Raw genomic sequence first — 21,766 nt, forward strand, 5'->3', positions numbered from 1 at the left:
ACTTGCGGGCGGACAGTAGGGGTGAGATGTTGGCGGATCAAATAGAAGAAACGACGTTCTGCACAATAAACGGAGACGCCCCCACACGTATGGTAGGAAGCTGTCACAGTTCGCCAGATATCTCAATCGTGAGCGCAGAACTCGTAAACTGCGTCAACTGGCAGCCGATGGTAACATTGGCATCCGACCACCTGCCTATACTTATTTCGCTCGAGCGTACCGCCGACTTCATCGTCACCGAAAAACGCACTTTCATAAACTTCAAAAAAAGGAAAGTGGGAAGAATCTTTTACAGACAACCGATTTGCTGCCCTCCCTATCCCGACTGATGCCCGCCAAGGGGAGTGTGCCTTCCGTAAGGTCATTGAATCCGCCTCGGCGCGTTTCATTCCCGCCGGGAGAATTCCCGAAATCCGGCCTTACTTCCCGGCGGAGGCCGCAAACTTAGCGAGAGAACGTGACCTTATAAGACAGCTTGATCCAGGCGACCCCCAAATAAGGGATATAAACTAACGCATCAGATTGCTTGTGGACGAACACAAGCGTGCGAAATTGGAGGAGCACCTAAGAGGTTGTAACCTCTCTACCGGTGTGGGTAAACTTTGGTCCACCGTAAAGTCCCTATCGAATCCGACTAAGCACAAAGACAAAGTTTCCATCGCCTTTGGCAACAAAGTGCTGTCGGATGCGAAAAAATGCGCGAGCGCTTTCTGCCGACAATATATAATGCATCCTACGGTCGACAAAGATAGCCGGAGAGCCAATAGACACGCACATAAACACAAATTCAGCGCGTCACCAATCACCATCACCGCTAAAGAGGTTGAGGACGCCATTGGTCGCGCTTAACCATCCAAAGCAGTGGGCCCAGACGGCATAGCCATGCCGATGCTTAAAAGCCTAGGGAAAGAGGGTATCACATATTTAGCGCATGTCTTCAACCTGTCTCTTTCCACTTTTGTCATACCCGATAAATGGAAAATGGCCAAGGTGGTCCCGCTACTAAAGCCTGGGAAACCAGCTAACATAGGAGAGTCGTATCGTCCGATATCTATCCTATCGCCAGTAGCAAAGACGCTTGAAGCCATTTTGCTCCCTTATTTCCAAGCAAATTTGCAGCTAGCCTCTCATCAGCATGGCTTCAGAAAACTCCATAGCACTACCACCGCGCTAAATGCCATTAGCACCCAGATAAACTGCGGTTTAAATCAATACCCCCACCAAAGAACAGTACTCGTAGCGCTAGACATATCAAAAGCTTTTGATACGGTCAACCATGGCTTGTTACTGCAAGACCTGGAAGGGTCTACCCTTCCCCCATGTCTTAAAAGGTGGACCGCAAATTATCTGGGTGGTCGGCAGGCATCGGTGCAATTTAGAAACGAAACATCAAAACCAAGGAGAATCAAACAAGGGGTGCCACAGGGTGGTCTCCTATCCCCACTTTTGTTTAATTTCTAAATATCTAAGCTACCTTCACCACCGGAAGGAGTCACAATCGTTTCCTACGCCGATGACTGCACAATAATGGCCACAGGCCCAGGCCCAAAGATCGATGAGCTATGCAATAAAATAAACGGATACCTCCCTGATCTCTCCAGTTTTTTCGCCTCGCGAAACCTGGCATTATCACCGACTAAATCTTCCGCGACCTTATTTACAACATGGACGTCCCAAATGTCGACCATTTTGAACATCCACGTCGATAGCACTACGCTACCGACTGTCCTACACCCCAAAATCTTGGGTGTGACGTTTGATCAGGATCTACATTTTGGTGAACACGCAGCCGCAATTGTTCCGAGAATTCAGAGCCGTAACAAAATCCTCAAATCCCTCGCTGGCAGTACCTGGGGAAAAGATAAAGAAACGCTCATGACTACATACAAAGCAATTAGCCAGCCGATTACGTGCTACGCGTCACCCATATGGTCGCCAAGCCTAAAAATCACCCACTGGAAGAAACTACAGGCCTGCCAAAATACTGCTCTCAGAATCGCCACGGGCTGTCTTCTTATGTCCCCAGAACACCATCTGCATAATGAGGCGAGAATACTCCCCATCAGGGAGAGAAATGAGATGCTGACCAAACAGTTCCTGTTGAATACCCAGAAACCTGGGCATCCCAACAGATATCTGATTGATGAATCAGCACCGCCTAGGGGCTTAAGGAGTCATCTCCGTAAGCATTTTGAGGAAATACGGCACCTGAGAACCCAGCGGTATGAAGTGAAAAAACACAAGCAGGTCCTTGGTGAACTCCATAAACAGGCCGGACCTTTATGCCGGGAATTGCCCGATGAATCCAGTACTTAAAGAAAATTATCCAAAACTCGCGGAAGAGGAACGCATACTCCCCAGGGAAACGCGTGTCACTCTTGCTCAACTTCGTTCTGGATACTGTAACAGGTTAAACTCTTACCTATCCAGAATCAACCCCGACATACAAAATGTATGCCCCGCTTGCAATGTGTCCTCACATGACACCAACTATCTCTTCAATTGTAATGTGGAACCAACGCCTCTAACACCCCTTTCCTTATGGTCCACCCCTGTTGAAACGGCAAGTTTCCTTGGACTCCCGTTAGAGGATATTGATGACAATTTGTGATCGGTCGCGGCTATTAGGTGGGGCGAGCATTGCTACAACAACAACAGGACGGCATATAAGAACGAGGTTCAGAGAACATATTACAGATTACAACAAAAAAATACGGAATCCAAACATTATACCAGTCTAATAAACGATTGTTTGCAAATAGATGGGAATGATGCGGATTCCAGAGATAGTTTAAATAATTTAAAGATAGACTCAGATAAGCTGACAGCACAGTACTTAAGTACACAACTAGGAACACCAACTGGACCCGGTGAAGATATCGGTTTCAATGCAAGAAGACTATGAAGAACAGTCTCTTTATCAATAAATGGGTTTAAAATATTATTATAACTTTCCAAGCAATATGGATAAACATCAGACTGGACACATTGGGATGAATAGGTTCATGCCCTCTTAAGCACCTGGGAGGTATGGCCTCATCAATCAGATGTCTGTTGGGATGCCCAGGCTTCTGAGGAGCAGACTACAGGACGTGAACAGCAAGGTGGCGCAAAAGATTTGTAAAGATTACGGGACACGGGTTTTGGGTCTAGCCCAGAACATCCCGTCCGGTATAGCCATCCCTTACTCACACACTGACATGAGTGTGACCGACATAAAAAGATTCTTTTCCGGCAAACGCAGCAAAACCATTTCTCTGGACCGGGATCAGGTACAGCTCCTGGATTGCGTTCGATACCTAAGCGGAGCAGGAGAATATGCCGCAGTCCCGGTGCAAGGATCTGCTAGGAGGATGATAATTTGTGGGAGGGACGCAACAAATGGGGTTACACTGAAATGAAATCCCGAGTTGCTCCGGTACATAGAACCGGCTGCCTGAAGCGCCAGGAACAATACTTTCACTAAGGTTGGTAGATTTCGGAGATATCAAGTTTTGATGTGAAAGTATGAGGGCACACATGTTATATTTGGATTCGCCTGAACTTTAAACTTCCCTATCTTTCTACTAAATTTAAAATATACGCTCTCATTAAAAAAAAATAGAACGTTTCTTAACTTTTGGTAAAAGTTGCGTAGTACAGACTTGGAAAAAGTATACTCGATACCTTTTACTGAGTAAAATAACTCTCACGTCGCGTAGTTCCATACCTATCCCGATATTTTTGGAAGCGTATAAGCAGTCGACCCCTGCCGTATATTATGAGCGCTATAGGTATTTGCGGATCTTTGATTTGCCCCATGCATGCGAACATTCATTCATTAGTTTTTCTGTATTAAACATTTGTTTTTAACTTCTAAAAAAATTAAATTAAACGGGTTAAATTTGTTTCGCTTTACGCAAGTATTCGTACAGTGATCTCACCATGAATTCACCATGTTTCATAGTCTTGCATATTTTGTAGTAGGATATAAACAATCCGTACAAGCAACACACCCTGCAGGTCTTGTCGAATCTTCCTATTATTTGTAACCCCTGATATCTTGTATGTCATCACCACTGGGTACATAAATTCAAAAAGGGAGCAAAAAATTTACACAATTTTTTTAACTTACCCGCCAAACTTCTTCGGATTTTATCCGATTTTATAAAGTTCGTGTACAGTAGCATTTGCATTTCAGTAAGTTTAGCACATATTACCATTTCAAACTTAACTGGCAAGTATTTGGTTAATATTTGGTTCGTGCGTCGTATAATGCATTGATTTACTAGACTAATAAGTTCTTGTGTTTTTCCTACGGCACGTTCTCTTTCTTTATCGGTTGAATCTGCATTTTGACCACGTAATATAGCATTTTCGAAATTTCGTTTGAAATCTACAGCTGTACCCAACATATCCGGGTTCACAAAATTTACCAAACTGAAATACTCAGTCAGATCATTTTGTATTGGCGTACCAGAAAGTAAAACACGTCTCCTCGTTTTCAATCCCATTAAAGCTTGATACGTGAGATTGTCACTATTCTTCAAACGGTGCCCTTCATCACATATAACCATTCCCATTTCATTGCGACATAGTATATTTGAATAAATGCGAAACGTTTCATAGCTTACTAAAAGAACTGGCGCTCCACAACGTTGACCACTATCGACTACAAATTGCTCCAGGCAACGTATAGTATCTTCTTTAGCACCACCTTCAATTGCAACACAGTGCAATCGCCCATGTAACCATTTGTTGAATTCTTTTTCCCAATTTTTAACCAATGATGAAGGTGATACAATGATTGCCTTTGAAATTGTCGGTTTACAAAATGGACCCTGGCGAAGTAAGGTCCATACCAATGTCACACATTGCAACGTCTTTCCTAAGCCCATTTCGTCTGCCATAATACAACCATTGAATGAACCGCGATATCCTTCGACACACTCATACATGAAACGTACTCCTTCGCGTTGATGTGGTCGCAAAACATTGCTTAATAAAGGATCAACAACAACATGTACTTGAATTTTGTTTGGATCTAATGTCAATCGTTCATGTTCTGTGTAATTAGGTGGTACATACAATACCAAGGCATTGCATGCGAAAGGATCGTGCAATGATTTTCTGACGCTGCTACGGCGCATTCCCAGACAACGATTTCCACCATTGTATTCTGGTACATAGTTAGCAATAGGAACTTTAAAAGGTCGTGAGAGAATTTTAGCAATAGCTTGTTCATATTCACTTAATGGCACTGGCCGAAGCACATCAGTTTCAATTAAAACAGCCTTTTCTTGACAACTTCGTTTTCGTTGATTCTGCAGTGGAGGCGTAAAATCGCAGTTTGGTCGTAACTTTAAAGACCGATTTTGACTTGGAGCCAAACTACGACGCTGTAAAAATATATAACTCCTTAATTACAATCATTATTTAGTATTATTTTGAAGTTCACAATGATTACAACTATGGTATTTATTTATACTTACCATTTTGTGTTCTAAATTTGAACTTTTTTAACTTCAAAATTCACGAAGTCTGTTCTTCAACTCGAGATCGCCCAAAATCATGGTGAAATTTAGAGGTGAACTCATGAGTCACAATAAAAGCAGACTTGCATAGAATAGTGAGTTAACATAAACGCTTTGGTCGCTTCAAAGCGTAGAGAGAGTAAAAGTGATTGGTATTTGCTTACAATTATCAAGGCACCCTGCCATTTTCTCCAGATAAGTATAATCCGCTTTTCCGTTCTTGTCCTTTCATCGGAGTGGTAGTGCAGTGCTAACCTCGGCTCACCCAAATAATTTTGGGCTTGAATTGGTTAAGCCGAAATCTAAAATGGACCTAAGGGTTGCACCCGCACTCCATTCTGGTGAATTGTCGGAGTTGGGATGTGCAAAGCTTCCCTAAACTAGAGTTAGGGAAAGCTTTTGCACTCCCAACAGGAAGTATTCGAATGGCGTGACGCCACATAACAGGAAAATAAAATAAAAAAGTGAAAAAAAACGGAACAATTTTAAATGAGCATAACGGAACAAAAGACACATAGCAACAGGCCACACATTGGAAAAAATACACATACAATAAAATAGAGAAAACTTCTCATAATATAACTCACTGATAAAAACTCCGTGAGTTTTCTTGGCAGCCAGTGTACGCTATTGTGACATTCAAAACTCTTGCGCACTGTTACAGAATGACTTTTTTGTTTTCATGGCGTTTGATGAATATTTTCTCACTGACATAGACTTTTACATTCAGCCATCATTCAGAAAAACAATGTGCACAATAACTACCAAAATCACATGAAAGTTTAAAGTGTAAATTGTGAGTGCAAATGAGTTTTCAATGAGTGTACATTTTTCACAGTTAGGGAATTGACCCCCTGGATACTGTATCGGGGTAAGCTCTTACTTGTGCAGAATCAATTATAAGCATGGTTTAATTATACAAGGTTGCCCATGTAGCACTATGTCACCCTGTACTTTTAACAATCCAAACTCCCACATTGCTACTAAAAATTTGAAACGTAACTTCTTTTTAAAATACTTTGAGAATATTATAGAAAATTTTGAAATAGCATTGAAAATTTTAGTTTAAAAAAAAAATTGTTGATTGTGTACACTTTTTTGTTTTTGATACTTTCTTTTGTTAACATTCGTTTAAAAAAAAATAGTAAATGTGCTGAAAATCTGTTGTAAGTAAAAATTTAAAAGCTGCTTTTATAATTGTGTTTAATTTAGCCATGTATTTCGTTGGCAGATACCACCTACATATATGTGCAGCGGTTGCTTCCGCATTGCATCATGAATTATGAGGTTATATTCTGCGACTTATGGCCCTATTTTCATAGTACTATAGAGTTTATTATTTGTTGTTAAATTATTAACTTTGTATTTTATACTTTGAATTTAAAATATTTTGTTATCGAATTAGTTTTTAGTAAATGAAAATTTTTGAATACTTCAAAAAGAAAATTTTTGATTTTAATATTTCAAAATATCAAATAAATAAAATAATATTTTTAAAAAATAAATATTTAAATATTTGGTTAACCATCCAATATAATGGCGATTCTCAATCGAACCAATTAAATCGCAATAAATTCAAGAACAATATATTTTATTTTTTTGACAAAAGTGATGTAGTTCTTCCGCGCAACCAATTTTTTCCATCTAGCTGAAATTAGCTACTAAAATAAGCTCAATATATCTTCAACCGTCGCCTTGTCAATATTTATTGCAAACCTGAAAATATAAAAGACACGTTTGGTTCAAGTCATCATGAATTGCTAAACAGAATTTAAAAATATTTGAAGAAAAATGAAGACAACCCAGCTGTTACGGTCTGCTGTTATGGTTACGGTTACGGTCCACTTGGGAGCGTGTTCGCGCGAACACACCTAGTGACTGGTGATGGGGCGAAAGTTGCGATAAAAAAGTATCGGAAAACAAGAAAAAACCAGACCGGCGATCACGAGTGAAAATTGCCATGAGTTTCCGGCCGCAAGTAAAACAAAAAAGACGTGAAAAATTTTAGAAACTAAGAAAAGAAAATTTTGCCAGGAGTTTCCGGCCGCAAGTAAAACGAAGAAGACGTGGAAAAAATTTAGAAAAAGAGAAGCAAAAAGATAACACGTTTTTCCGGCCGTGAAAAAGCAAGAGTTGGCTTTTCTTTTGCGCAGTTAATCGGAAAATGTTATAAACCAAAGAGGCAAAGGCGTCAAGCACAGATCCTGCTTCATTAACACTATTGCTTACATCAACTGCACATCCCCGACTATTTTGAAGAACCGCAACGAGGAATTGCAGGCCGATTCCTTCACCCAACTACCAAAATAACAAACGGGAAAATGCCCAGAAACTAGGAAAGAATCGATAGCGCAAAGTACCGACCAGTTCATTCCGTCAAACCTCGTTTTTACTCGTCTATTTTGGGTGGTAAGAAACCTTACAATGATTGTGTTGTGTGGACACAAGCTCAACGTAAAGAATATCCAGTTGAAGTAGTAGGTCGGCGTTTCACAGTCACACCTAGTTAGGAAAGTTCTAGTGATTCCGATTCGGATTCGGACGGCATTAAACAAATTGTTGACGAGAAACCCTTGGTATCCGAAGATAAATTCCTTTCTCTACGTTTACGACGTACACCACCACCTTTGGATAAGCGTCCAACACCACCTCCGCCTCCAGGGCCAGCAGTACACTGCAGCGTAATACAACGAACGCCAAAGTTAGCACCAAGTCATCCAGATCGTAAAGGTCAACACGAAGTTTTATTGCCACCAGGTTCACTTGATCACCTCGGACCAGAGCGCAACAACCACCAACAGTACCAACACAGCACGCCCAAGACCGCGCGCCATAACCAACAACAACATCACCAGTAACCACGCCGGCAGAGGCCCACGGTACGTACTCTGGCGGCCATGTAAGTACCAGCCATATATGAACTTCAAAATAATTACCCTACAAAAAAATTTCCTCATAAAACTTACTCACGCCCATGCAAATGTGACTAGGAATATAACCTATGACTATATAATAGCTAGTCAAATGACGTGGAATGACGAGAGCGTTTTTGCAGGGTAGTTAAAGAAACTTCTAAGCAGTACCTAGAGAGTTTTATACAGCCCGGTTAAACCATTTAACAAGAGTCGATTTTTTTTCGTCAAATTGTATTATTGAATACTCGAATTGTTAGCTTTACAACAAAGGGCATACATTTTTTATATCATTTTAATAATATATTGTAACGAATCTGCCGCAAATCCTCTTATTTGCAATCCTCTGCTAAGTTCGAATCATTAAACTGTTGAATAAATACCTCCAATATTGAACAATGGAAAAATGGCCTTTATTAAAGTACTTCACAATAACACTTATACTTTGCTACTCTCTGGCTTAATAACCAAACTGATTGATAGCTCAAATGAAACTCTACTATTCAAAATAATTCTGCTATAGCTCGCTAGATAGCGCTTAATTGAAATCTCAAAATCAAACTGAATTGCAGCGCCTCTACATCTGTTGCCTTTTATACCCTTTGGTTTCCTCGTTCGCATTTCAAATTTCTCAGCTATAACTAAAATTGCACAATTTTATACATCTTTTAGGCGCTTCCAGAATCTACTAGTCCAGTAGCTCTCAAACTTCTCAGATATATGCATGTGTTTGCGCATTGACTCTCCGCTGGTCGTATTCGTACATGGTACATATGTGTAGACGCAATTATTTATTCGTTTATGTAGATACATAAAGATTGAATTATTGATGTGAATGTTTGTAGTTTACAGTCTATCGCGCGCACATAGGCGTATAAGTAAATGCATCGGTGTGTGACATCTCTTGGCTGCCTTATATATTTGTATACATGATTTGATTATTGACGTAAATATCGCTTAGCATGGCCTTAGTGATGGTATAGCTTAGTGATGCTAATATCCGTGACACTGCCCTCCACCTAAGTCTGATCGTCCCGATCAGACAAATCTCTCGATCTAAACGCTGCTAATCTCTCCAAATGAACCACTTTCATTTTGGTTCGTGGTTTGGTAGTGGTTTGTATTCGGTACACTACATCGTTGATCCGTTTTACAACTTTGTATGGACCTTCCCAGTTACACTGCAATTTTGGGGACAAACCTTTTTTTCGTTTTGGGTTGTATAGCAGCACCAAATCTCCTTCCTGAAACCCTTCCGAATTAATTGCTTTATCGTACCTCGCTTTCATCTTGTCACTCATAATCTTTGCTCATTGCCTTACCAGATTGTGTATCTCTCTCAGCTCTTCTTCCAAGACACCAGTGGATTTCTTGACATCCCTCTCCGCATCAGCATCTATCCCGTACTTCAAATCAGCTGGCAGTCGAAGGTCATTGCCAAAAATTACCTTTGCGGGAGTTTGGCCCGTTGTTTCATGTACTGCCGATCGGTAGGCCATCAAGAATAATGATATGTGTGTATCCCAGTCCTTATGGTACTTGTCTACTACTTTCCTTAAATGCTCCTCCAATGTTCTAATGAAACGTTCCACCATACCATCGGACTGAGGATGCAATGCAGTTGTCCGTGTTTTCCGAATGCCCAACTTCTTGCATATTTCCTGGAACACAGCTGATTCAAAATTCCTGCCTTGGTCAGAATGTAACTCCATTGGTACACCATAACTTGCAACCCATTCGTTTTTAACCACTTCTGCTACTGTTTCTGCTTCTTGGTTTGGGATTGGGTATACCTCTGGCCATTTACTGAAACTCTGGATTTTTACCCTTCCAGTGTATTCCACGGGTGCGTCCGCATTTGCAAGATGATCCAATCTTTCAATATCTGAAGCAAACTCCTGCAATGTCTCATTTGCTTTTTGGTAGCGGTTTTGCAACTCAATTTGGAATATCTGTTTTCTATGTTCCATAACGTCGTTCTACAGCAGCCATCAATGCTTCATAATTGTTCCGCTCTCCTTCGGGAATCGTCTGTAGGATTTCCGCTGCTGGCCCCTTCAATGTAACGAACAGTGCAGCAACTTTATCTTCCGCATTCCAGTTGTTCACTGCTGCGGTCTTCTCAAACTGTAGCTTGAACACCTGGAAAGGAACAGAACCGTCAAAGGATGGTGTTTTTACCTTTGGATTACTCGCTGAAACTGCTGGACGATTTAGTTGTAACTGCTCGATACGTCCTCTCAAAGCATCCACCTCGGCCTCGATTTTATCCTGTCGACCACTGAAGCTTTCATGAAACTGGGTTAGTTTTCTTCCATATGCGCTTCCAGTTTAGATGATATACGGACTTCCTGCTCTTCTAGTTGTGTGGAGATCTGAGATGATATCTGTGCTGAAATTTGTGCCGACATTTCTGAAATACGCGTTTCTTGTGCTTCAATCTTTGATGTTATTCGTGTCTCTTGGGATTCCATCTGTGATGACATATACGTTTTCTGTTCTTCTAGTTGAGATGACATATACGTTTTCTGTTCTTCTAGTTGTGATGACATGTTGGTGGATATTTGTGATGACATTTCTGTTATACGTGCCTCTTGCGCTTCCATCTTGGATGTTACTGTCGATGTTTGAGCAGTTATTGCAGCCAATATCATGTTCAAGTCTGTGCTGGTAATTGTCTGCGATGTTTCGTTTTTCTCTTCAATTTTTGTTGTTGTCTCGTCCCCATCAGGATAAAAGACATACTCGTCCACATCAATTCCTTCTGCTTCCATTGCCTCTCGTAGCCGTGCCTGAAGTTCAAGTTAAACGCCGCTTGTATTCAATCCACGGCTCTCCAACTCCTTCTTTAGTTGCTGGATCTTCAATTCACTGAACTTTGCCATGTCCTTGTTGTCCTCTGGAATTTATTCAACAATTCCTCTTCTGACACCAATTGTAACGAATCTGCCGCAAATCCTCTTATTTGCAATCCTCTGCTAAGTTCGAATCACTAAACTGTTGAATAAATAACTCCAATATTGAACAATGGAAAAATGGCCTTTATTAAAGTACTTCACAATAACACTTATACTTTGCTACTCTCTGGCTTAATAACCAAACTGATTGATAGCTCAAATGAAACTCTACTATTCAAAATAATTCTGCTATAGCTCGCTAGATAGCGCTTAATTGAAATCTCAAAATCAAACTGAATTGCAGCGCCTCTACATCTGTTGCCTTTTATACCCTTTGGTTTCCTCGTTCGCATTTTTTCAGAATCTACTAGCATTGTCCATGAGCTCTCAAACTTCTCAGCTATAACTAAAATTGCACAATTTTATACATCTTTTAGGCGCTTCCAGAATCTACTAGTCCAGTATCTCTCAAACTTCTCAGATATATGCATGTGTTTGCGCATTGACTCTCCGCTGCTCGTATTCGAACATGGTACATATGTGTAGACGCAATTATTTATTCGTTTATGTAGATACATAAAGATTGAATTATTGATGTGAATGTTTGTAGTTTACAGTCTCTCGCGCGCACATAGGCGTATAAGTAAATGCATCTGTGTGTGACATCTCTTGGCGGCCTTATATATGTGTATACATGATTTGATTATTGACGTAAATATCGCTTAGCATGGCCTTAGTGATGGTATAGCTTAGTGATGCTAATATCCGTGACAATATTCGACCTTATCGCGAGTTTTATTTTCACACTAAAATATTCACCGTTTTTGTTCACCTTATCGCAGAGGGTGGCGAAAAAATTTTTCATGTTCGAAAAAGATTTCACCTTATCGGCAACTCTTTGTTCGGGCGAAATGAACACCCAAATTTGTTCACTTTTATTTTACAGGCGAACGAGAGGAAAACAAAATTTAAGTAATTTTTTGTTTTGAAATTCGATACTCTTTTAATTATATGTTCTTTTATTATTAGAAATAAATCAATAAATAATGCACAATCGGAAGCTGAGTGGAAGAAGTGAAATTCCTGTATTGCTGTAAATTCTATTTTTTATGACAACGTATCAGTTGGCCAAGTTATCCATTGTGGACAAAGCAACGGTTCCAAAATGTTGAGCACCTGACTGAAACAAGATTGGCTAAGACCCACTTCATGGTCCTTTCCGACGCCTTTTCCCTATGCAAAAAAACGAAGACATGTACACAATTTTACAATTAGTGGAACTCCAAATTTTTGCTTCAATGGTGACAAGGAGTGGTAAAAATAACTAGCAAATATTAGAATGCCGACTTGCTTAGCCTGTAATATTGGCGAAAACTAATTGAAAAAAATTAACTTGTTATTCAAAAGTGCTGAAAATAGTAATTTTTAGCTTACAGTGAATCATTTAGCTCCAAAGGGTTAGAACTTTCCCTTAATTGCCTCTGAACCGCTTTCACATTTATGTATATTCTCCTCAAGCTCAATCAAGACCAACCTAAGTGCAATACTAAACATTATTTTATACATTTTTTATTTCTATTTTTGTTGTATTTTAAGGAAATATATGCTTGGTTACAAAATTTACACAATTGTAATGAAATCATTTGTTCACTGCCAATTCGCAATAGAGCATCAGCTGTTTCGAAGTGAACTTTTGTTCGCCCGAAATTGCCGATAGGCGGAAAAAGTTCACCCGAACAAAAGAAGTGAAGGCGAACACTTTTCCGCGTGAACTTCGCGATAAGGGTGATTTTGTTGCTTTAAAATGATTGAAGTTAGCTCTATAAATTTTATTCATAATAAGCCGTCTTCATCACGTGAAACGTTTTAGCGATCCATTTTTATAGCTCAACCATAAATTGTTAGAAAAAAAAAATTTGCGACCGCAGCCATTGGTCGATTATGCACGAATTGGCCAAAAGATTTAAACTTTTTTCTTATATCATACAAATACAATATATATATATATATATATATATATATATACATGTATACATATGAATCAATATTGCTAGCAATATCGTTCCAACAACCAGAAGAAAATAATATACGTGCATGTAATACGTAGTACTATCACAATTTGATCTTTATTGCTTTTATAACAAATTTTCTTAGCACATATTACATATTATTCTCATCGTGCTATGCGCATTATACCAAATTGATATTTTGTTACACTCAAAATTAAGTTCTACTACGACCACATAATAATTTTGTAAGAGAGCCCCAAATATCGAAATTTGTATCCAAACTTTATAGTCTTAAAATATGTTTTGTGAATGTGAATGAAAAGGAAAAAAATTCACCCAAATTCTTACTTTGTAGGTAGTATATTTACAATACATAAGTACATTTAATTACATATTTTTTCTCACACATAGCGTTTATAACGATTATCAAAAAAAAAGGGTAGACATAAATAATTGTATAATTTAAAATATTACGAGCAAAAGTAAGAGAAAAGAAAAGAACCCCCAACAGAACAAGCTTAGTTAGACTTAAGTATTCATATTAGATTTCGTTTCGATTTCGGCGCAATAAAGTGTGATCTGTTGGATCATTTTTTTTCTCTCACTTATGCACTACACACACTTACCTACATTTTCATAGTGTAATTAGCTATTCGTAGTTCAACAATGCTGTAACCCTGGTTAAGAAACCTGCACTATCGCATTTTTTTTTGTTGCATACATACGTTAATATGAATTGTGAATAAATTGTGTAATTTATAATGCGAATGCTGACGTCGCCCTTTATTTAGAAGGCATAGGGTAAAGCAGGCAATGGGCCACCGAAAGATTAGGTGCATCGGTGGCCATGGATTTTGAGGGTGGGTATAAGCACCGGGCGTCGCAACAACACCCGCGGTGCCCCCTATATATATTCGGCCCTTTTCTTCTTTATTTTAATTTTTCAGCTTTTTTTATTATTTGATTTTCAGAGTTGGTAACCGGTCGCTTCCGGTTCGGTATTTTTTTTTGCGTTATTTTTTTTTTAATTTGAATTTAAATTTTTGAATGTTAACGGTCTGTCCGTGACATCCGGTTCGGCCGGATGTTGTTTTATTTTGAATTATAAGCGTTTTGAGTCGTCTCTGCGCTTATGTCAGTTTATTTTAAATTTGACAGCTGCTAGTTTGATAGGCATGATAGGAACTTTTTTCTGTTTATGGCGCAGGAACAGTAAGGTTGGCAAGGACCCGCCCCAGCCGACAATAACTAGCCACTGTGCACCACCACATCATGCCGACCGCCTTCCTTACTGCTTCCACCGAAGATGCGATACCATAACAGATGGCGCCCAACGTGGCACCTGAGGCGCTGGTCGCGAGGGTCAGTCGGGTCAACCTGTGAAGTTGACCATCCCACCAGTCCGAGTTAGCAGCCACAGGAGCTGCCACCTACGTTGCGGTGGGATGGTTGGACGGATCAGGTTGTCCGGGCTGGTTATCCGGACTTTGTATTCACCCGGTGAGGCAGTGCTCCACGCACTTTGTTTTTTTTTGTAGTTGGGGTTTTTATGTTGCCAGAATGTTGTCCGTTAGTCGGCTTGGAATAATTTTGTCCGCTAATTGGGTCTTTTTTGTAATGTTTAAATTGTTATAGTTTTCTTATGCCGAATTTGTGTTGTCTGGTGTGAGTGTGTGAGCGAATGGTAGGACCCCAGCTCAGCCACGTCTCAGGTGGTACCGCAGAATACCACCTGGATTGTGACGGGTTGAGCTGAGATTCAAAGTGGCACCTCTTTCTTTTCCACCAGTCTGGGGAGCGGGCATTGAAGCCGCTCCACCCATTGCGGCGGAGGCAGGAGGGGTGTCCCGGGTGAATGAACGGGAGGCCTCAGCACCCCCAGCCAGTCTCACTAGCGCGTCCTTAGAGACCGCCTCTGCGTTGCGGCTGGGTGTGTTGGGACCAACCTGTGTGTGTAGGACATTGACCCTAGTGGCCCCAACCAGTACCAGAGGCTGGTCCTTAAGACCTCCTTATGCGTTGCGGTTGGGAGCGCTAGGGACGAGTATGAATGAGTTTGTGTTGTTTTTGGTTTTTTTTCTGTAGTCCTGCTGCCTTCGAAAGGAATGCCAGCATTCCCATCACACCCCTTCCGGAACTAATGGTATTTTTTAAAAATTTTTTTTACCAAGATTTTTAAATTGATTTTTTTTATTTTAAACTTACAATTTTTTTTTTGTCTGGGCGCTTTGGCGGTCGGGGACAACTCGCCCAGTATTCTCCCCGAGCACTGACCTCATAGGATGTTCACACGCGTACTCGCCGAGGACCGTGAACCCCCTGGCAGTCCACGCTTAGGTCGGACTAGCCTTTCGGAGTTTGGACGAGTTTTCCAGATCAAAATGTCTACACCTTTTTTTGTTTTGCCTTTCTGTGGGGGCGATAACCACTAGAAATCATCTTTCGGAGTTTTGACGAGTTCTCCGTAACAAATGTCTAATTGCCGCAAAGCCCTTTTAAACTAGGAAACAGAAATAATTCCCAACTTGACTTAACCTTTTTTTTTATGGACCTATGTTGCCCGGCTAGCTTCGTAGTAGAACTTTGAGACTCTTATCTCAGGGGTGAGTCGTGCCCACGTTGATTGGCATCGGAGGCCCCTGGCCCCCAGCGGATCCGGTTTCCTGTTCGCTTCATCGTCAGGTCTTCAAAGCGAAGCAGGTTTGTTACGGTCTGCTGTTATGGTCTACGGTTACGGTCCACTTGGGAGCGTGTTCGCGCAAACACACCTAGTGACTGGTGATGGGGCGAAAGTTGCGATAAAAAAGTATCGGAAAACAAGAAAAAACCAGACCGGCGATCACGACCGAAAATTGCCATGAGTTTTACGGCCCATACATGACACAAAAACCATGCGTAAATATAAAACGACGAAATTTGTGCAAATGAAAATTTTGACATACACGGCTCAAAAACACTGCGCAATATTCATTTTTAAAGTAGCGCAACAAATGAAACATGTATTTTAATTGTATAAAAAAGGCATTAATTGTATAAAAATTCACTATTTATTTTCCACAGTGCTGGTAATTCACGGTATAAGTCGAAAAACTCGCACAGAAGCGTTTATTTTCCATTGTATTTATAAAATATATATTTTAATTGCAAGACCAGCTCAACTCATTGCAGCACTGCACAATATTCATTTTTCACCTAGCGCAACAAATGAAACATGTGTTCTAATTGTATAAAAAAAATTATTATTTATTATTGGATTTGTGTGAATTCCTGTTACAAGCTAGAGATGGTCCTTGCGCCTTCGATATTAACATTTTTAAGCAATAATTACTGATGCTATATTATCAGGAACCCCAGGTAAACTGTGTAAGATTTACCACACACGAAGAAAAAAGCATGTGGAATATTTGCAGACATGCGTAAATATCAAAATCGTTTTGATTTTAGCGCAGTTCTTTGCGCAAATAGCGCAACCGGTGCACACACCGGGCAAATCCTTGTGCAAATTGGTAATTGGCACAAGGATAATTGAGCCGTGTAATTGGCGTATTCCCGGCCGCAAGTAAAACAAAAAAGACGTGAAAAATTTTAGAAACTAAGAAAAAAAAATTTTGCCAGGAGTTTCCGGCCGCAAGTAAAACGAAGAAGACGTGGAAAAAATTTAGAAAAAGAAAAGCAAAAAGATAGCACGTCTTTCCGGCCTGGAAAAAGCAAGAGGTGGCTTTTCTTTTGCGCACTTAATCGCAAAATTTTATAAACCAAAGAGGCAAAGGCGTCAATCACAGCTCCTGCTTCATTAACACTATTGCTTACATCAACTGCACATCCCCGACTATATTCAACTCATCGCAAAACCCTCTCGCCGTGCTGTGCACATATTCAAGAGAGTATTTTGAAGAACCACAAGACCGCAACGAGGAATTGCATGCCGATTCCTTCACCCAACTACCAAAATAAACGGGAAAATGCCCAGAACTAGGAAAGAGTCGATAGCGCAAAGTACTGACCAGTTCATTCCGTCAAACCTCGTTTTTACTCGTGTATTTTGGGTGGTAATAAACCATACACCGGTTGTGTTGTGTGGACGCAAGCTCAACGTAAAGAATATCCAGTTGAAGTAGTAGGTCGGCGTTTCACAGTTACACCTAGTGAGGAAAGTTCTAGTGATTCCGATTCGGATTCGGACGCCATTAAACAAATTGTTGACGAGAAACCCTTGGTATTCGAAGATAAATTCCTTTCTCTACGTTTACGACGTACACCACCACCTTTGGATAAGCGTCCAACCCCACCTCCGCCTCCAGGGCCAGCAGTACACTACAGCGTAATACAACGAACGCCAAAGTTAGCACCAAGTCATCCAGATCGTAAAGGTCAACACGAAGTTTCATTGCCACCAGGTTCACTTGATCACCTCGGACCAGAGCGCAACATCCACCAACAGTACCAACACAGCCGCCCAAGACCGCGCGCCATAACCAACAACAGCGACAACTTCACCAGCAACAACAACGTCACGAGTAACCACGCCGGCAAAGGCCCACGGTACGTACTCTGGCGGCCATGTAAGTACCAGCCATGTATGAACTTCAAAATAATTACCCTACAAAAAAATTTGGTCATAAAACTTACCCACGCCCATACAAATGTGACTAGGAATATAACCTATGACTGTATAATAGCTAGTCAAATGACGTGGAATGACGAGAGCGTTTTTGCAGGGTAGTTAAAGAAACTTTTAAGCAGTACCTAGAGAGTTTTATACAGCCCGGTTAAACCATTTAACAAGGGTCGATTTTTTTCGTCAAATTGTATTATTGAATACTCGAATTGTTAGCTTTACAACAAAGGGCATAAATTTTTTATATCATTTTAATAATATATTTTGTTGCTTTAAAATGATTGAAGTTAGCTCTATAAATTTTATTAGTAATAAGCCGTCTTCATCACGTGAAACGTTTTAGCGATCCATTTTTGGAGCTCAACCATAAATTGTTAGAAAAAAAAATTTTGCGACCGCAGCCATTGGTCGATTATGCACGAATTGGCTAAAAGATTTAAACTTTTTTTCTTATATCATACAATATATATATATATATATACATGTATACATATGAATCAATATTGCTAGCAATATCGTTCGAACAACGAGAAGAAAATAATATACGTGCATATAATACGTAGTACTATCACAATTTGATCTTTATTGCTTTTATAACAAATTTTCTTAGCACATATTACATATTATTCTCATCGTACTATGCGCATTATACCAAATTGATATTTTGTTACACTCAAAATTAAGTTCTACTACGACCACATAATAATTTTGTAAGAGAGCCCCAAATATCGAAATTTGTATCCAAACTTTATAGTCTTAAAATATGTTTTGTGAATGTGAATGAAAAGGAAAAAAATCAACCAAATTCTTACTTTGTAGGTAGTATATTTACAATACATAAGTACATTTAATTACATATTTTTTCTCACACATAGCGTTTATAACGATTATCAAAAAAAAAAGGGGAGACATAAATAATTGTATAATTTAAAAAGAGAAAAGAAAAGAACACCCAACAGCACAAGCTTAGTCAGACTTAAGTATTCATATTAGATTTCGTTTCGATTTCGGCCCAATAAAGTGTGATCTGTTGGATCATTTTTTTTTCTCTCACTTATGCACTACACACACTTACCTACATTTTCATAGTGTAATTAGCTATTCGTAGTTCAACAATGCTGTAGCCCTGGTTAAGAAACCTGCACTATCGCATTTTTTTTTGTTGCATACATACGTTAATATGAATTGTGAATAAATTGTGTAATTTATAATGGGAATGCTGACGTCGCCCTTTATTTAGAAGGCATAGGGTAAAGCAGGTAAGGGGCCACCGAAAGATTAGGTGCGTCGGTGGCCATGGATTTTGAGGGTGGGTATAAGCACCGGGCGTCGCAACAACACCCGCGGCGCCCCCTATATATATTCGGCCCTTTTCTTCTTTATTTTAATTTTTCAGCTTTTTTTATTATTTGATTTTCAGAGTTGATAACCGGTCGCTTCCGGTTCGGTATTTTTTTTTGCGTTATTTTTTTTTTAATTTGAATTTAAATTTTTGAATGTTAACGGTCTGTCCGTGACATCCGGTTCGGCCGGATGTTGTTTTATTTTGAATTATAAGCGTTTTGAGTCGTCTCTGCGCTTCTGTCAGTTTATTTTAAATTTGACAGCTGCTAGTTTGATAGGCATGATAGGAACTTTTTTCTGTTTATGGCGCAGGAACAGTAAGGTTGGCAAGGACCCGCCCCAGCCGACAATGACTAGCCACTGTGCACCACCACATCATGCCGACCGCCTTCCTTACTGCTTCCACCGAAGATGCGATACCATAACACAGTGTTGCTCGTGAACTAGAACATTTAATACATGAGCGAAATGAATAATTAAACCGAACTTTCGCGCTTAATTATATATATATATATATATATACGAAAGCTCTTTTTTTTATTTTATTTATTTTTAAAACGTTAGAAGACAACCAATAAAGGGTGTACCATTGTCGCAGTGTTTAACAGTACACCTGAGTTTGTTAAAAGTAGGATTTTTTAACCAGACCAACAGTTATTTATATAGGTTATGTAACGATGCACATGTGTAAGGTATGTGGGTAATCACATACTTAAAACACCCCTTTGTTTGGACGATGAGGTGAAAGACGCTTTTTATGAACAATTAGAACGCACATACGAGCGCTGCCCCCGTCATGATATAAAAGTCGTGCTTGGCGACTTTAACGCCAGGGTGGGCAAAGAAGGTGTTTTTGGCCCTACAGTCGGAAAGTTCAGCCTACACAATGAAACTTCTCCTAACGGACTGAGGCTGATTGACTTTGCCGGTGCTCGAAACATGGTCATATCAAGCACGAGGTTCATGCATAAAAAGATACATCAAGCTACATGGCTGTCTCCTGATCGAAATACTCGCAATCAGATCGATCACGTTGTGATAGACGGACGACATGCCTCCAGTGTTTTAGATGTGCGAACGATCCGAGGACCTAACATCGATTCGGACCATTATCTCGTTGCAGCCAAAATACGCACCCGCCTCAACGCGGCTAAAAACAAGGAACAAAAAACACAAGGAAAGCTAGACGTCGGAAAGCTTCAATCACAACAGACTGCCAATGATTTCGCAACTCGACTCTCACACCTGCTCTCTGAGGGCACAACTCATCCTGAAGGAATACAGGAGCAGTGGGAGCATATCTCCAAAGCGCTTCATACTGCCGCCGAGGAAAAAATTGGTTACCGGCGGCCACGAAAAAACAACTGGTATGATGAAGAATGCCGCGTTGCAACCGAAAGAAAAGACGCTGCCTACAGGGCTACGTTAAAAGCGAGCGCGACAAGAGGAGTGTGTGAACGCTATCGTGAGTTGAAAAGGGAAGCGAGACGCCTTTTCAGGAAGAAAAAAGCAGAAGCAGAAAGGCGTGAGTGCGAGGAGCTTGAGCTGCTAGCCACCAGGAATAACGCCCGAAAATTCTACCAAAAAATACGGCGACAGACGGAAGGTTTTAAGACCGGGGCAAACTCCTGTAGGAATGAAAACGGCGACCTTGTAACTGATGTCCAGAGAGTGCTTAGATTATGGAGGGAACACTTCTATGCTCTCCTAAATGGAGGCAGCAATTCACCGCGCAGAGATGAAGAACCCGATCCCGCAATCGATGATGATGGAATATATGTCCCCCCGCCCGATTATGACGAAGTTAGAATAGCAATAACCAGATTGAAAAACAACAAGGCCGTGGGCGCTGATGGATTGCCTGCGGAGCTATTCAAGTTCGGCGGCGAGGAGTTGGTAAGGCGCATGCAGCAGCTTCTTAGCAAAATATGGGCGGACGAAAGCATGCCCGACGGTTGGAATCTAAGTGTTCTTTGCCCAGTCCACAAGAAGGGGGATACTGCAAAATGCACCAACTATCGTGGAATCAGCCTTCTTAATATCGCATATAAGGTCCTTTCAAGTGTATTGTGCGAAAGATTGAAGCCCACCGTGAACCGGCTGATTGGACCTTATCAGTGCGGCTTCAGACCTGGTAAATCTACCATCGACCAGATTTTCACAATGCGCCAAATCTTGGAAAAAACCCGTGAAAAGAGAATCGACACACATCACCTCTTCGTCGACTTTAAAGCCGCCTTCGACAGCACGAAAAGGAGCTGCCTATATGCCGCTATGTCTGAATTTGGTTTCCCCGCAAAACTTATACGGCTGTGCAAAATGACGTTGAGCAACACCATCAGCTCAGTCAGAATTGGGAAGGACCTCTCCGAGCCGTTCCAAACTAAACGAGGTTTCAGACAGGGTGACCCCCTATCGTGCGATTTCTTTAATTTGATGCTGGAGAAAATTATACTAGCTGCAGAACTTAACC

General features: G+C 40.5%; 1 protein-coding gene across 1 annotated transcript in view; it reads right to left on the reverse strand.

The window, feature by feature from the left end:
- Window positions 1-5,564, reverse strand: part of okr (DNA repair and recombination protein RAD54-like okr) — a 118,856-nt gene extending 113,292 nt beyond the window's left edge. Inside the window, exons 1-2 of the mRNA XM_067765710.1 lie at window positions 5,472-5,564; window positions 4,115-5,378 (exon numbers count right to left, since the gene is read on the reverse strand). Coding sequence (XP_067621811.1) covers window positions 4,115-5,378; window positions 5,472-5,474 — 1,267 coding nt within the window. The 5' untranslated portion in view covers window positions 5,475-5,564. The remainder of the gene's footprint in view (window positions 1-4,114; window positions 5,379-5,471) is intronic.
- Between the last annotated feature and the right edge of the window lie 16,202 nt (window positions 5,565-21,766).

This window comes from Eurosta solidaginis, chromosome 2, assembly GCF_040869045.1.
Source record: "Eurosta solidaginis isolate ZX-2024a chromosome 2, ASM4086904v1, whole genome shotgun sequence".
Lineage (NCBI taxonomy): Eukaryota > Metazoa > Arthropoda > Insecta > Diptera > Tephritidae > Eurosta > Eurosta solidaginis.